The 16,769-nt window shown below is 46.4% G+C and overlaps 1 protein-coding gene across 2 annotated transcripts; it reads left to right on the forward strand.

Moving 5' to 3' along the window:
- Positions 1-273: 273 nt before the first annotated feature.
- On the forward strand, positions 274-14,676 carry LOC133348836 (set1/Ash2 histone methyltransferase complex subunit ASH2-like). 2 transcript variants are annotated; one of them, XM_061561880.1, is made up of 16 exons: positions 274-322; positions 1,251-1,311; positions 2,851-2,975; positions 3,161-3,249; positions 4,105-4,199; positions 4,334-4,429; positions 5,158-5,253; positions 6,542-6,614; positions 6,733-6,844; positions 7,784-8,001; positions 8,466-8,633; positions 9,039-9,232; positions 9,789-9,881; positions 10,228-10,326; positions 11,768-11,827; positions 12,226-14,676. In XM_061561880.1, the coding sequence occupies exons 1-16, from the start codon at positions 297-299 to the stop codon at positions 12,331-12,333; spliced, it is 1,713 nt and encodes a 570-aa protein (XP_061417864.1). In that variant the 5' UTR covers positions 274-296; the 3' UTR covers positions 12,334-14,676. The 2 variants fall into 2 exon arrangements, with proteins under 2 accessions (XP_061417864.1, XP_061417865.1); XM_061561881.1 differs by having other exon boundaries at positions 6,757-6,844.
- The last annotated feature ends 2,093 nt before the right edge of the window (positions 14,677-16,769 follow it).

Here is a 16,769-nt window from a genome sequence, read left to right on the forward strand (position 1 = left end):
AGGGGTGGGCGAGGGTGGGTGTGAGGGGGGGGTGCGGGGGTTGAGGAGGGTGTAAGGGGAGGGGTGCGAGGGGGGATGTGAGGGGAGGGGTGCGGGGGGAGGGATGTAAGGGGAGGGGTGCGGGGGGGGATGTGAGGGGAGGGGTGCGGGGGGGGATGTGAGGGGAGGGGTGCGGGGGGGGGGAATGTGAGGGGAGGGGTGCGGGGGGAGGGATGTAAGGGGAGGGGTGCGGGGGGGAGTTCGCGACTTCTCGCGAGACTTGGCCGAGACGAGAGGAGTCCGGGCCCCGTTTGAAGATGGCGGCAAACGCGGACGAGTCCGAGTGAGTGAAGCCAACGCTGCTGCTGATGTTGCTGCTGCTGTTGTTGTTGTTGCAACAACGACGACGACGAGAAGAAGCTGTTGCGGATGATGGTGGAGAGGCCTTCTAGCCCCCCCCCCCCTTTTCGTCGGCGTAGTTTTAATTGCAATGAGCGAGTGCCGGGAGGCTGCGAGTCGGCGGGTTTGATTTGAATTGTGCGAACGAGAGGAGGGAGCGGTTTGATTGTTCATCATCATCGTTGTGGTGGTGGTGATGGTGGTGGTGTTCATCATCATTGTGATGGTGGTGGTGTTCATCATCATCATTGTGGTGGTGATGGTGGTGGTGGTGTTCATCATCATTGTGGTGGTGGTGAGGGTGATGTGGTGAAGGGATGATGAGATGATTGAGCAGATCGGAGGTGAGGGGATGATGATGAGAGGTTTGATGATCGTTATGATGAGGTTATTGGTGGCGATGGGATGGTTGGCTGGACGGTCGTTGAGGGGTTGGTGATGATGATGGGGTGGTGATGAGATGGGGGTGATGATGAGATGGGGTGATGAGATGGGGTGGTGATGAGATGGTGGTTATGATGAGATGGGGGTGGTGATGATGATGGGGTGGTGATGAGATGGTTGATCAGTCTGAGTGGTGTGATTTTTTTTGCACGGTATTGGTGTTGTGCGAGGAGTTTTGGATTGTGTGTCAAAGTTGTACCATGTCTGGGTTTAGTATATTTGGCTTGTATACAAATTTGGCGTGTGGTTATGTATGGAATGTGGTGTTTATGTTGAATGTGGGGTGTGCGTGGTATATGTTTTGCTGCTTTTAATGTGGGTAGTTTTGTAAGGCGTGTAGTTTTGTACGGTGTGCATGTTGTATGTGTGTTGTATGTGCTTTGTTGTTTGTGATTTGCTGCATTGTGGTGTTTTGGCTTCGTTTGCAGCTCTGTGCAGTGCGCCGAAGCGGATCTCATGCCGGTGGAAGTTGACAATTCCTGCATACAGGTGAAGTTTCCAAAGATAAAACGTTTATATTTACATTCTACAGTGTGTATGGTGTAATTGTACTTGATCTAATGCACGTATGTAGTTGCATTGCTTTGTATGTGCCACTTGATAGCCTGGGCACCGTTCCACACGCAATGTTCCATCTCCAGGGATTATCCAGTTAATATATTTATTTTTTATTATTACGTAGTATTAAATTACTGTAATCTGACCCAATAATCATTACCAACATTTAGTAATAACGGAGCGGTAGCCAAGGAATTAAATTTCTCCGAGACTGCGTCCACCGAGATGAGATGGAGCGACAAAATCGACTCTTGGATTATCTTTCAAGGTTTTGAGATAAAGCAGCTGCTTAGGGGAAGCCGTCATCCAGCAGTGGATTGACCATGGCTGAAGATGTTATATATACACGTGTGTGTTTATGTGCGCGAGAGAGCCCATTGAAACGAAAAAAGTGAAACCGGAGTTACAAAAAGGCTCCCAAATATAAAGCAAAGTACAACAATCTGTAACGGTTGCTCATAGTGCAACAAAATGCCCGATGCCACTGGAATGCATTCTAATGAACTCAGGGCAGGGCAGGGACTGAGAAGAAAGGCGGCCGGCCGTGTTTGCGTTCCGTCTGGTGTCTGGAAGTGCCCAGAGTCGCCATTCTTTGGATGCAGTCACCGTGATCTGCTGTGGTATTTGAGGCCAGTTTTCACCAGATGTAAACAAACTATACCAAGTGACTTCCTAATGTGGTGAATATCTCCTGTGGTCAGCTGTAACTAACGCCAAATACTGGGCAGTAATAACTCGTGAATGTCCTTTACCCAGGAACGTTTCACGAGTCTCAAAACTCTTATCAGGATAGTGTTGCCTACTATCTTGGGATGTTTAGCAATTTCCATACATTAGTATTTGGTATGTGTGGGGGAAACAAGAGAGTACAAGGAAACCCATGCATATGAGGGGGTAACACTCAAAGCTCCACACAGGTTAATTCAAAAATAATTTGCTGTACTGCCATCTCCTGTTCACCTGGTCACGTCGCAGCCAACGCCTGTCATCCTCATAACTGAGCGGATTATGTCCATGGATGCTTTCAATATTTTGCGATCTTCATGGCGGGTTCCATCCAATTACATGATGACGTCACCCTGATGCTGCTCTATTTTAGACCGGAAGCAACAGGAGAGCTTCATTCTTGCCCGATAAAGCTGATTGTAATTATCAGCGAAACGTCGTACTACTCAAATTTAAAAAATGCTGTCGATTCTCTCTACAGCACACCGGTGGGCTAAAGAAGTGAATTATTTTGTCCTTTGAAAAACGTGACACATTTTTACTGTTTGGCCGTGTCAGGTGGTGGAGGGTTACGACACATTTATAAATAACGCGATCTGACCCAAAAACCTATATGATGAATAATATTGGTCGCGAAAGCCTACGTGTTAAATTGGGTTCGATCCAATTCCTCACATTGTCCTACCAAACTAATCCTTCCTCTACTCTTCCAGGTACTTAACAGGCTCAATCGCTGTTTTCCAGGAGACGGTGGAGGAGGTGGGGGCCGCTTCGGAAGATGACCCCGTGAGGAACCTGGGCCAGGTGGAGCTGCAGTGCGGCATCTGCCTCAAGTGGTTCACAGCCGAGAGCTTCGACATCGACACGTCGTGAGTGGCACATGGGTTGCACACATTCTCGCGATTGGTGCGCGCTGCCTGTTTTGACACTCCATCGTGCGGTGGGCTGTATAATACGTAACCTGCATTGCTGTGCCCTTTTTATTCGCCGCATTTTGCTTCGTCGTTAATCTCAAGTTGGTGCTCCTGTTGCTTTGCTGCCCAAACATTCGCAGGAATTGCTTGCCGTTTATTACCAACTATGTCTTCCACTGCAACATCTGCCACCACAGTGGCAACACGTACTTCCTGAGGAAACAGGCCAGTGAGTGCACGCAGGGGGTGGGGGGGTGGGGGGTGAGCCGTGGGCAGAAGGGACCGGCACTGGTCTCGTGAGGCACATGAACTGAGTATTAAAAAAGGCCACACTTGTATTTAGACTAGAATCTTAATATGCACACCTACAGTACTGATGCTGTCAGTAACTCGACATTAATTAAACTATGACAGTTTTAACCCTGCAATCTAGCCCTGGGTCCAATAGATCCTACACGATGTCTCTTAGTTGAGCTTGTACAAGACATTTCACGTTGCAAAAAGGGATAAAAAAAGCCACCTTTTGTTTTTAACTAAAGAAAATAACCTATCGTGGAGGTCCTTTCCACCAACCGCGTTGTGAGAGAAATTTCAAGGTTGCACCTTTGCCCAATTATTTTTTTACGAGAAAATATACATAATTGCTTGCATATGGGTTGTAAGGCATTTTGGGGATTCGTCCTATGGTAAAAACTGAAGTGTCCTGACACTTCATATCAGTGGGAGGTGGATTTATCCTTTGGCTATTTTTAGTCCGTGATAGAAGTTCCACAATGATGTGTTGGGGGCGAGTCTGTCCATTAACAAACGCTTATCTTCAGCCCTCGCCAGGCAGTGCTTATTCTATTTATCCTGCAAGGATTAAGAGCAGCGCTGATCGTAGCTATAAGATTAAAAAATTACAGCAATAACAATGGCATGATACTGCGGCAAAATAATAATAATAATAACAGCTGCAGTTTTGGAAAATCTGGGCCGACATATAGGTCTGTGCGAATGGCTCAATATAAAGTAATGTAACACTGGCAAGTTGGTGATGCTCAGCACGGGGGTGTGTACGTGTGTGTGCGTACTTGTGCATCAGCTCTCAAGGAGATGTGCCTCACTTCCCTCGCCAACCTAACCTGGAAGTCGCGCACACAGGACGAGCACCCAAAAACCATGTTCTCCAAAGAGAAGGTGATCCCCAATGAGCTGACCATTCTGATGCTCTGAACGAGACCATATGATGAAATTTGCCCCGTCAGTGTTAATTTGTGTCTTCTGGCACGTGTTTGATGTGGTGGCGTTCCATTGGCTTCTCTTTACAACAGGACATCATTCCATTCATCGACAACTACTGGGAGTGTCTGACCATTCGGCCGCGGCCTAACAAGCTCACCTGGCCAAACAACATTGTCAAAGCAATGGTAAGGGCATGTGAGATGGGCAGAGCGTAATTTAAGCATTTTTGTCTGAGTTGATGACCCCGAAATTATTTCCGCACCCGACACAATTCATCGAGTGTACAACTCGTGAAGGCTATGGGTACTATTCACGTTCCTACTTTAGTATACCAAGGACCCATAAAGTATTTGGTGGAACATTAAACAATGGGCATAGGCTGTGTGGCAGGTTGGGAAGGTTGACTGGTAGCCACTAGTTATGTAACTACTGTATTCGCCCTCCCAGTAACTGTTTTGATTCAAGAATCTCTCATTTTTGCCATCTCCTTTGTAGATTTTATTTTTTCTGTTAATTTTATTCACTCCACTACACTGAATGTAGCATTGCCATATCATATGCATGTAATTGTTTTATAGATCGATAATTATAATGATTTATTTTCATGATGTACCATTCTATGAATCTCTTGTGAGTGTAAAATGGATATTAATCTGAATCTGGGCAATATTTTGCCTTTGAGACATGAGTAACTTATCGGTGGGAGCTTAAACCATACAGACTGTCAATAGCATACACGCAATGTGATACCAAACATTAAATGTCCAGCATCCCAACAGATAACCCTCCTGAAAAGAGATTCGGTAAGACTTTCCTGAGCAAATAATCACCATTATTACAATTATACAAATGAGCTAAACCCGAATTGCAATCGATATGCTGGTCGTGTCTTGTTTACCGTCCGGCCTGACAGAGCAAGGAGCGCGATGTATTTTTGGTGAAGGAGGGCCCAGACCCTGGCAGTCGGGAGCTTGAAGGAGACTACCCCAAGTTTGGCCTCCTGGATCAGGTATGTATGTACAGATGACCCCTGACTTACGACGGCTCGACTTGCAACTCCCTGCTTTTACGACCTTTCTTATAGTAAAACCGCAACAGTAACAACCAAAACTCGTTTATTCAACCGCCTAACGACTGCTATCGACGCAGAGCCGATTGGCGACGCATTTGCGCATGTCAGGCAATGAGTCAGCGCCATCAGGTGACGAGTCTGCGCATTTCATGCATTTCATGCATTTCATGCATTTCATGCATTTCATGCATTTCATGCGCAGACTCTTGCACCGTATGCGTATGTAGAGTATGCCCGACAGTCTGGAGCTGCGCCTAGAGTGAACGCGCCTCTTTTGCAACGCTCTTCACATTTTGTACATTTTCCTGAAATTTAGAATTTTTTTCCGCCTTTCACTATGTCAAAGAAGAGGAAATGTGATGCACGTGCAGAAAAGCACTTACGGATTTTCAAATGTAAGTCTTTGTGTTTACTTAATAAATGTTTGTAAAAGTTAAGTTACAATAAATGTTTGTTGGGGTTATTTTCATTTATTTTCTTGGCCAATTTTGTTATTTTTATTGTATGTAAATGGGTTTCCAGGAACGGAACCCCAATGTATAACATTACGCCCTATGGAAAATAAGGGTTCGACTTACGATGGTTCAACTTGCGACAATCGTCCAGGAACCAATTAGGTTGTAGGTTCGGAGGTCGCCTGTATGTGTGAACTTCTTTCACACTTGACGTAGCAAACCATGCTACAAGTGACCTGAAGACAGTCTTCGTGTAGTTGGTGACCCTTGCAGATCACTTCAAAGACACCTCCACACTCCAGATGACCGATGTTGTTGTTTTCTTTGTTACAGATATGTTGAGCCTCGAAAAAACTAATTACTGCTACTGGTTTATAGTTCATTGTGTTTCTCTTTCTGTCAATGTACTTCCAAGCATTCATTATACGATGTTTTTGCGCACTTTTAAAAACACAAGTAGCTTATAGACCCGATACGGACCGTAAGTATGCTCGGACAGGATGCATTGTTAGCAGGGATGATGGCTGGCAGTCAAGACTAGCAACGGAGTGGGAGCAAAAGAAGGTAACACGCCTGAGTGAACATCCACCACATGGATGGAGTGATGAAGTGAGCTCCTGCGGAAGTTTTCTGCGGATTGTTACATTTCAGGACTGCGAGAGATGACGACAGCTTGGGGGGAAGCCTTCGTTCAGCAGTGCGTTGATCATTATCGATGATTTATGATGAATTTATATTTCACTATGGATGTTTGACTTTTGTCTACCCAGGACCTCGGGAGCATTGGCCCAACGTATGACGCGCAGAAGCAGGTTGTGCCCGTGGCCAGTGGGGGTGTTAATGGTGAGTCGCACCTTGCTGGCAGCAGTTGATGTATTTTTGCGTTTTTCAGATAAACGTCTTAACTTGTATTGGTAATGCAGTACAAAATGGTTGAGCTGTGTATTTTGTGTAATTTCAGGCCGAACCCTAACCCCAACCCCAGGAAGCGTGCAGGTTGGTGTTGGGAAGGGGCGCGGAGCCAAGCGCAAGCAGGAAGGAGCGACCGGCAATACGTCCAAGCGCACAAGAAAGTCAGTGGCCATGCGCTTCAATCATCCTCCTCATTGTACTTTGCTCATCATAAATTAACCTTTATCTCTAGGGTCATCTATTTTATACTGTGTGTCCTTAGTTTAACTTTTGGGTTTTGGTCACATATTGCTTTGCCATTTGGGCTTTTTGTTTATGGTTTTTGGTTTGTTTGACATTCCATTATTGCTATTGGTTCTGTGTCATGATACTAAGAAAATGCCATTCATAACTTTTCCAAAGAGCAGTGTGTTTGTGTATTGCTCATCCTCGTGCTATGTTTGATTCTCAGAATTACAAATACACATCTTTGAATAAATAATTCGTATTAAGATATATTACTTAAGACCAAACCACCGGGACTGTATGCAATCCCATCATATCTGGGAAGCTAAGTGTGATTGCGCTGTCCGGAAACAGATTGCCTTTGGCAGCTGCGGTGCCACATTGTGGGCAGCAGAGGGCATTGCAACACAATCCGCTGTGCATGGTGCTATACTCCCTCTTCGATGCCCCTCCTTCACCATCTTGCAATGTCCAGCGAACTGAACTACAGTCAGATAACCCACAAGATACCTGCACAGTGTGGGGATGCCCTCATCCGGCAATGGTTTAACCTGTACACGTAGTATGACACACAACCGGGTGAGGTTGAGCTGGCTGTAATGATGTACAGTAAAACCTTGGATTGCGAGTAACTTGGTCTGCGAGTGTTTTGGAAGACGGGCAAAATTTTAAAATAAATATTACTTTGATAAACGAGCGAGGTCTTGCAATACGAGTAGTACGTGTATACGCTTTGCCGAGCGTCACGTGATCACAACTGATATACGGGTGCTTTGATACACGAGTGCTTTGGATTACAAACACGTTTCCGGAACGAATTATGCTCGCTATCCAAGGTTTTAATATACTCTTGTCTTCGTTAACGCTCCTCGCAGCGACCCGCTGTTCCAGTCGCAGCGTCTGCCCCCCCATGGCTACCCGCTGGAGCACCCATTCAACAAGGACGGCTATCGTTACATCCTGGCGGAGCCCGACCCCCACGCGCCCGACCCCGAGAGGATTGAGCTGGATTCCTGGGCCGGGAAGCCGATCCCCGGGGATCTGTACCGCGCATGCCTCTACGAGCGCGTGCTGCTCGCGCTGCACGACCGCGGTGAGACCGCTGGTGGCCTGCACACAAACCTGAGTCCAGCGCTCCACAGGAGCTGCGTGCTGGGTGTTTTAATTATTGAATGAGTTAGAAAAATAATGCTTGCAGGTGGATTGTGTAACTATTTCCAATGTGCATTTGTTTGAGTCTTAAGGAGTTCTGAAGGGTGGTGCCCAGGACCAGTTCAGATACCACGTCATGTTAGCTATGGCCAGAAATCGACCTCAAGTCACCGGGTTCACAGTTTAATTTGCTAACCACTGTTCCACCACTCCATCCTGTGGAGTTTTAAAGAATGTTAAATAAAGTAAGATATCTTGGCGGAACAATACAATGTTGTGGAGTCGGAGAAGGTTCTCACGTGGCTATATACATTTCACCAGCCAAATATTTAATTGGCTCTTTGGAAAGTAATAAATTCCTTTTATTTATTGACTCCTTCATCTCATCCTCCGCTTGTGCCGCAGCTCCCCAGCTGAAGATATCCGACGACCGTCTGACGGTGACGGGCGAGAAGGGCTACGCGACGGTGCGTGCATCGCATGGCGTGCGCCGTGGAGCCTGGTTCTTCGAGGTGCGCGTCGACACGCTGCCGGCCGACACAGCTGCCCGGCTGGGCTGGAGCCAGAGCCTCGGTACCTATCCACATTTCCCCCTCCTCCGCCACACCTCTCGAGCTGGGCTATCCGATTATTTATGCAATGCAATGCAGACTATCTGTCCGATTAAGCGACCAATCAGATATCACGAAAGTAGCTGTGGAAAAAAAATATCTGTATGCAGGAGCTAAATACTCTGTGGCAGTGCAGGACCGTGAGTGATGGTGGCATGTGGTGGCCTTCATCCAGCAGTGGATAGAACGTGGCTTATGATGATGATGGTGTAGAGAGGTCATATATTTGACAAATGGATTTTATTGAATTTTTTTGGAATGGCAAAATAAGATGTTTTTATAGGCTCAAATTGCCATTAGTTTGTATCCAAGTGGGCGCGTGTGTGCGAAATGTATCCGATGCCGGGTTTGTCTTTTCCCCTTCCAGGTAACCTGCAGGCTCCACTTGGCTTCGACAAGTTCAGCTACTCGTGGCGCAGCAAGAAGGGGACCAAGTTCCACCAGTCGCGTGGGAAGCACTACTCCGAGGGCTACGAGCAGGGAGATACACTGGGCTTCTACATCGACCTGCCCGATGACACGGTCACCGCCAATGCCCTGCCCGACACCTACAAGGACAAGGTGTTGTGGCCACGTGCACCACCTGCTCTCCATCCCTATATGCCCTATGTCTGTGTGTGGGGAGTTACACTGGGGTGTAGAGGTGGTGTCGTGGTTAGCACAATGCAGCATGTACTGGGCGAACCGAGTTTGATTTCCGAGCATGGCCTATATCAGTGGATTTGAAACGGTCTTGGGACTCCCCAAATCTTTACTCGGCCTTAAATGAGTGCCTTGTATGTATGTTGAACTTTTTTTGTACCATACGTAGCCAACTGTGCTACGTACGTTGTAGAAAAAGCATTGGGGACGTGAAGGCAGCCGCACATGGTGCACCGTTCCGGCCCTAATAGGTGCTCATTAACAGCACTTTCCCTCGCAGCCTATGTAGACTACACATGAGATCTTAAGGAGTCGCACTACCTTGGTGATGAATGGCAACCCTCATTTGCTGTGTTGTGATGCAGAAAGCCAAATTGTTATGGCAACTCAGTATGTGTATATATGGGTTGATGATGATATTGTGGCAAGTAGTTTGACACGAACTGAATTTGTATCACAACTGCTTTGTGCACAGGCCTTGATCAAATTCAAAAGCTACCTCTACTTTGAGGAGAAAGATTTGGTGGAAAAAGCAGAAAAGGACTTGCGGCAGACTCCCGGCAGTAAGGTATGTGGTGGTGACAGGCATTGGGCAGATCTTGCACATTTAGTGTCTTTGTTTAAGCCTTTGTCCACACTTGGTGGTTATTTAACCATGTGTTTTATCATTCTCAAATACAGAGGTACAAGTCTGATTGATTTTTTTTGGTGAAGTTTTGGACTGCAGTTATGAGAAATTTTTCAGCAAAGATGACTTCTGCATTTTTGTTATTCTATAGACTTAGGTCACATGTTTTCATATTTGATATCACCTGAGGTGGCATATTATTTTTTTACAGAACTAAATTATAGCTGAATTGTCATTTCTGCTCCAGCCCATGCACTAATTGTGATGTTGTGTTTGTGTGTGGTAGATCACTTTCTTTAAGAACGGAAAGAGCCAGGGAGTTGCGTGGGAGGATGTGTTTGAAGGCGTCTACTTTCCAGCCATATCCCTCTATCGCAACTGCACAGTACGTCTCACGAATGTCAGCCTACTTTTACGTTATCAATTAGCTTCTGCAGTGAACTTATACCCGAATAAAGAGCATAACTCAAAGTAACAACAAAGCATCTTCAGATGGCTGCATATAGATGCTAAACAAATGGTAAATCTAACAGGTTTTTATAAATGTCACCGATAGAAAGAATTATATTTTGGTCGAAATGTCATAATCTTGTATTACTCTCGGTGATGGTGTATAAAAACTAGTTGCCGTTTTCCATTTACCAATTATTTTATGCTAAATTAAGAAACCATGAATTTATATTTCATGCTCAACTGTATCGACTACAATAACTAAAATGTAGATTTATTAACAACAACATGCAACATCACCTCGAAATGTTGTACATTGTTGGGGACACTCGGGAAAGGGGTGAAGATCAGAATTTTTAGGGCAGAGGTGGAGACACGGAGGGGGAGGGGTATTACTGGTGAGGTAATTCGGTAACAGCACAGGGAAAAAAAATAAAGATCTTAATTTTGGTCTTTATAAAATGAGAATGTAATTGGCCATACTAACATATGTTTAGGCAGATGGAATTCCAGACAGTAGGGGCAGCAGAGGAGAAGGAACAATCATGTGTGACATTGTTATTGGAGAATGGAGGAGGGTCTTAAGTCTGGACAGTACAAATATCGAGGGTGAAGGAATGCCATACAGTCGGGGGAGCAGAGGAGAAGGCACGGCTGTTGGAGAGCTAACTAATCAGAAACAGAGTCAAACAGTGGTGTGGGAAGGTTTTTGGTGCAGTAACCTGGTCCAACGGTAGTGCATTCACCACTTGTTGCAAAAGGGGTTCAAGGGGGAATCTGGCGGGCTATTCTGATTAATATTGTAGGTGTGTTAACCTTAGAATATGCACCACCTGCTTCACCGTGGACATTAAAGATTCCGACACGTCCTTATAAAAGTTAGGCCATTGTGTGCCGACGTCATAGTCAAAATAATTAAATATAACAACATGAAAATCACTTGCTTGGCATTACACTTAGCAACATCGCCCCCTCCAGTGAAACTTCTGCAGAATACGTAAAACGTAGCACCTTCCTTCATGATATAGCCTTGAAGTGTAAGAATGGAGCGAACGCTAAATGTACTTAATCATACGTCTTGTTCCTGGAATTAATAAGCGAGAGGGAATCGGCAGTGCAAACGAAGCGGAAAGGAATTGCAGACTAGGGGGTAGCATAAGATTAGAAGCAACCGCATGCAGTTTTCTCTCATAGACAAGTGTTCGCCATACGCTGGGCTCATGATTCTTTTCCTTGGCGGCGGTGAGGGTGTTCTGCACAGTGGCAGCTGCTGTGTGGAGGGAATACTGGAGTGCAGGTTTAGCAGTGACGTTTAACCCCACATGTCTTTCTTGCAAATGCCAACGATTCCATGGAGATTGTCTCTGCCCCTCCAGGTGTCCATTAACTTCGGACCGCACTTCAAGTACCCACCAAAGGGGCTTGATTTTCAGCCGGTGAGTTGCGCGTTTCTGAACGAAAAATTTATGGGGATAATTTGTCTCTTGGCAAATTACGTTTTTAACAAGTGGTGTTTTATAACAGTGATGTGCCCCCCCTCCTTCCCCACCCATCGATGCCCTGGGACTCATGGGTGCTGCTCTGACTGACCCAGCTTTCCCTGAGGCTCATTGTTGTTTGGTGCTGGCACTCAATTGATTTGCTTAAGGTTGTGCTGCAGCGTTGCTCTCTCTCTTTTTTCCGACGTTTCCCTGGCCTGGCTCCCACAACACGTCTTCTACACTATTGTGTTGTATGTCATTTTTGTATAGGCTCTTCCATTTAGATGATGTATAAATTAAAATTATCCATGCGTGTGTGTGTTTGCATGCACCTGCACGCTTATGCCTGGCAGGTGAGTGATATGGGCCGTCGTGCCGTGGTGGAGCACAGTCTGGCCGACCTTCTCTTCCACACGGAGACTGAGGTGGACGGGAGGCGCAGCCCCGCATGGGAGCAGTAGCTGACGGCTCACGACGGCTCACGATGGCTCACGACGGCTCACGACGCCTATCGCCACCGTAGCCGCCCGGGAATCTCGCAGAGCACTTGGAAGAGAAGCGGTCGTAAGAGCGTGGGTGCGGTGGGGGGGGAGGAAGTGTTGCCCCACCCAGCACCTTTATTGGGAGTTGTGACCTCATAAGCTTCGGTTCAAGCGTTTGGGGGTTCAGGGGAAGCGAGGCACAAAGCAGAAAGGGGAATGACTGTGGAAGGGCTGGATTACTTTAGGAAGTAGGTGGTGAAGGGAAACGGGCGAGAGAATCCCACTTGGGAGGAGTAGGTCATAGGGCAAGGTGGGACCGGATGCTGAACCTGTGGTGCATTTTTGTATTTTGAGACTTTGTGCGGCGTTGGCACTTACAGTGGACTAAGGTAGGCAGACGCGGGAGAGAGCGGTGCTCGATATGGGCTTAGCTTAGAGGGATTGGTGTCTAGATGGGAGAGATGGGGATTAGAAGTTAAAGTCAGGTACATTGATTCAGATCCTCTTCCAAATAAGTGGCAGGTCTGGCTGGCTGAACGCAGGTGCAGGTGCTCCTGGGAATGTAGTTGAATTGTTTAAACCTCATTTATCGGTCACCTTCCAATTTCTGATTTTTTTTGTGGCTCTTCTGAAATGACTGTGTTGCCCTAATTAGTAAAACGTGAAACATAGGCCAACCTTTCCAACAGATGACTTGAAGAAACAAATGTCTTGTGAAATACACAGGAGTTTTAATGTAGTCCGTGCAACCGTGCACTATTAATGTGTGCCTACTGGCGGTTTGGCTATTAGCTTAGCGTAACTTATTCACTCACGGAGGGGGGTGGGGGCAGTCATTTCAGAGTGAAGTTTTAATCTCACTACGTAGGGTGTTGCTGTGCTCCCTCTGACACAGGTTTGCGCTCTAGCTGCCTTGAACAAGGGAGGGTTTCATTGACAGATACCTCATTTCAGTTTAACATTACGTTTCCTGCTACTACAATGGCTGTACTGTTACTGAAAATCTATGTATTTATTGATCCATGTAGACTACAGTGCTCGGTTATGAGATACCTGTAGCAGCACACGCATCGCCAGGCAACATTTTTACTTGTAGGCGTTTGCCGAAGTTGTGCAACGTCCTCCGTCTTCTGTTTAAAAAAGGCTGCAGTCTTGAATGTCTTATGCGCTCCAGCAGTAACAATGAAACATTAAAGTGTGAGCTGTATTGAGAGTAGCCAAAGATAAGCCTTTGCTAGTATTTGTACATTGGTGTTGAGCTGTTTGGGGAAGCCCTCTCGGATGACAACTCGCTTCTATTTCCCGTATCCTCAGACCCTTGTATATACAGTAGTAACATTATGTTTCGAACACCACCAACACGGTTTCGTACAGGATCCACAAAGTTGTCTGGTAGTCGGGTCCCCCTAGTTTAATTAAATAATGGGACTGGCGTTTCAAGTAGCAGTGTTAAGCCAATTTAAACAAAACCTGGTATTGTAAAAAGTATTTACATTTCATTAAGTGTCACTGGTAATAAGTCTGACTATGGGGAGATATGTGAAGGTCTTTTGTTTTTAAGATGGAACCACCATTGTATTGTCTCAAATATGTGTTACAGTGCCACGACAGCCTCTATATACATGTTTTTAAAAACACTATTAATAGGGTAGGTGAATTTCAGGTTATGTCCCAATTGACGCTGCAGGCATAGCACGTGGAGCGCGTTTGCCCATGTCTGATTTTAAACTGTTGGGGCGCAAGACCGAACATGCGATCTGAGCGTTGAAAATGTTCTGGCATGCCTTGTTGCTTGAAGCGACACTTGGGATTTAACCCAAACATGTCGCATGCCCAACCGGCAAATGTGCGACCATCGGTGCTTCTGTTTTCCATTTGCCTGAGTTTTATAACGAGCAAGGGAAACCTCGGAGGTCCGAGAGGGCGTGTGTCTTGGCTGCCACCACCGCCAACATGTAATGTTCTGCCAGCAGTAGAAGCAGGGCTGCAGTGCACGGTGCTGCCTTGCCGACGCGCATTCCAGCGTCATAGTGTTACGCAGTCTGCGACTTAGCAGTGTCTAACTCTTCCATGTATTATATTGGTGGTGTATTTGAAGGTCACCAGTTCACAATGAAGTAAGGCAGTGTGTTTTTTTTTAAAATGCGTTCGCGTACACGTTACTACTGTTGTACACTATTCAGGTGTCGATTATGGCTGTCTCGTGTGCATTTTTGCTGGGCGTAAAAATGTCGATGTTGAAATGAAACAGTTGCCTCGACATAAGTGGTCCAATAATGTACTTTTGCTTAAAAACGCACAAAGTGAAATAAACGTGAGCAGATGGGGAACACAAGATAATGCCTGGTGTGCTTGCTGGTGGTGTTTCAAAACAGTGGTTCTCTATTCCAGCTCTCACGACAGTGGTATGGTAAAGCAACCCATGCAAGATGAAAGGAAATCACCGTAATGCCATTTATGTATCCAGGTAAGTATCATTTGAGTCTCAAGACTTTTCCAGGATGGTCCTGTATTAGGATGTTTATTATTTTGCTTTTGAAGGTGAGCCAGAGGTATCTGAAAACACTGCATTTGAGGCGATAACTTGCAAACTTCTTCTTCCTAGCGTTGTTCCCGCTGTGGCGCAGGGTCCGCTTTTCGGCATTGTCTTCTCCATTTGGCTCGGTCCAGGGCATCTTCAGGGGATGCGTTGACCGTCTTCATGTCTTCCTTTATTCGGTCCATCCATCGCTTCTTCGGACGTCCGCGTGGACGGCGGCCCTCTGGCTCAATACGCACGGCAGTCTTGGCCACTGATGACTCTTCATTTCGCATCACATGGCCGTACCACCGAAGCCTTGCCTCAAGCATCTTGTCCGCAATGGGGGACACACCAAGTCGCTTCCGAACGTCTTCGTTCCTGACACAATCCCATCGAGTGAGCCCGAGGCTCCATCTGAGCATCCTCATCTCCATGGTGTGGAGAGCTTGTTCGTGTACAGTTGTGGCTGGCCAGCACTCGGATCCATAGAGTGCCACCGGTCGGACGATGGTCTTGTATATTTTTCCCTTCAGCCTATCCGGCATTTTCCGATCACAGAGGACTCCAGTGACTTGCCTCCATTTCATCCACGCCGCATTGACTCGTGACCTCACATCAGTCGTGATGCTACCATCTGAGCTGATGGTGGAGCCCAGGTACTTAAAGTCCGTCACTTTCTTCAGATCTTCTCCGTCAATACTGATGGTGCCGTCGGTTTGGGGGCCACACTCCATATACTCCGTCTTTTTGATGTTGAACCTCATCCCGTTTTCGTCCAAACGTTCCTTCCACAGGCGCGTTTGTCTTTCCACTTTTCCTCTCTCTTCATCTGAGAGGAGGACGTCATCCGCGTAGAGAATTGACCATGGGAGGGGCGTGTGCAGGTCGGCAGCGATCTGCATATACTGTACGTTATAAACCTACTTGCTGCTTTGCTATGAAGTAGCGCTACTTCCTTTAATCTGCAGATTGGGATACTTTGCACATGCTGCTCTATGCATAATCCACCAACCCTACAACCTCTAGAGCATCTGATTCCAGCTGTGCGCCTCCATGCCCGACCCAAAGGGGTTCTCCAGCACGACTACTGCTGGTATTACTGTTGGTGGTGGTGGTATTCTTGTTGGTGATGTTATTCCTGCTGATGCTGCTGCTTCTTCTTGGTTCTTTCGGTAAAGTCACGTAGAAGGAAAATAATAAAAATAAAATAATTCTCACGACGTTTCGGCCACAACGCAAGCAGCCGTCTTCAGGTGGAGAACAGGTCTGTCGAGAAGGCAGAGTCTGAATGTTCTTCTCGACAGACCTGTTCTCCACCTGAAGACGGCTGCTTGCGTTGTGGCCGAAACGTCGTGAGAATTATTTTATGATGTTTTATTTTTATTATTTTATTATTTTCCTTCTATGTGACTTTACCGAAAGAACCAAGAAGATGAATCCCTGCAGTCACGAAAGCTTTAAATCGAAAAGAGATGCTGCTACTGTTATCACTGTTCGTGGTGCTGTTTGTGCTGCTACTGGTGTTGTTACTGTTGCTGCTGTTGCTACACCAATACACGTGGTCCGACCATGGCCAGGGGCAAACCTGGGGAGTCACCAGAGCCTCTCCCTCCGTTGCCACACCCTGCACAGCTGTTCAGCCTAAGTGGATTAAAGGTAAACACTCCACAAAAACAGCTCTTACAGTGTAGATTCCTGTCCAACGCCGTGTGTCCAGGGTTGTCAAAGACAATTGTGAGGCTTTGTTATCGAAAATATTCAAATCATGGCCGAGGCACTCTAGTCAGCAATCTGTTGACACGATCGACATTGGATTCAACGTTACGTTTGTGAGTGTCTTCCTCTTAAAATCAGGTGAAAGTGTTGTCCAGCAATTGATTCTGCCACTGCTGGC

This window comes from Lethenteron reissneri, chromosome 28, assembly GCF_015708825.2.
Source record: "Lethenteron reissneri isolate LAM-NWPU_2019-01 chromosome 28, ASM1570882v1, whole genome shotgun sequence".
NCBI classification, from domain to species: Eukaryota; Metazoa; Chordata; class Hyperoartia; order Petromyzontiformes; family Petromyzontidae; genus Lethenteron; species Lethenteron reissneri.

What these genes read in the sequence shown, in the direction of transcription:
- LOC133348836 (XM_061561880.1), top strand. Translation starts at nt 297, where the DNA reads ATGGCGGCAAACGCGGACGAGTCCGA. An exon ending in CCATGTTCTCCAAAGAGAAG is followed by an intron (nt 4,200 to 4,333) that starts GTGATCCCCAAT and finishes TCTTTACAACAG; the next exon opens with GACATCATTCCATTCATCGA. An exon ending in GGCAGACTCCCGGCAGTAAG is followed by an intron (nt 9,882 to 10,227) that starts GTATGTGGTGGT and finishes TGTGTGTGGTAG; the next exon opens with ATCACTTTCTTTAAGAACGG.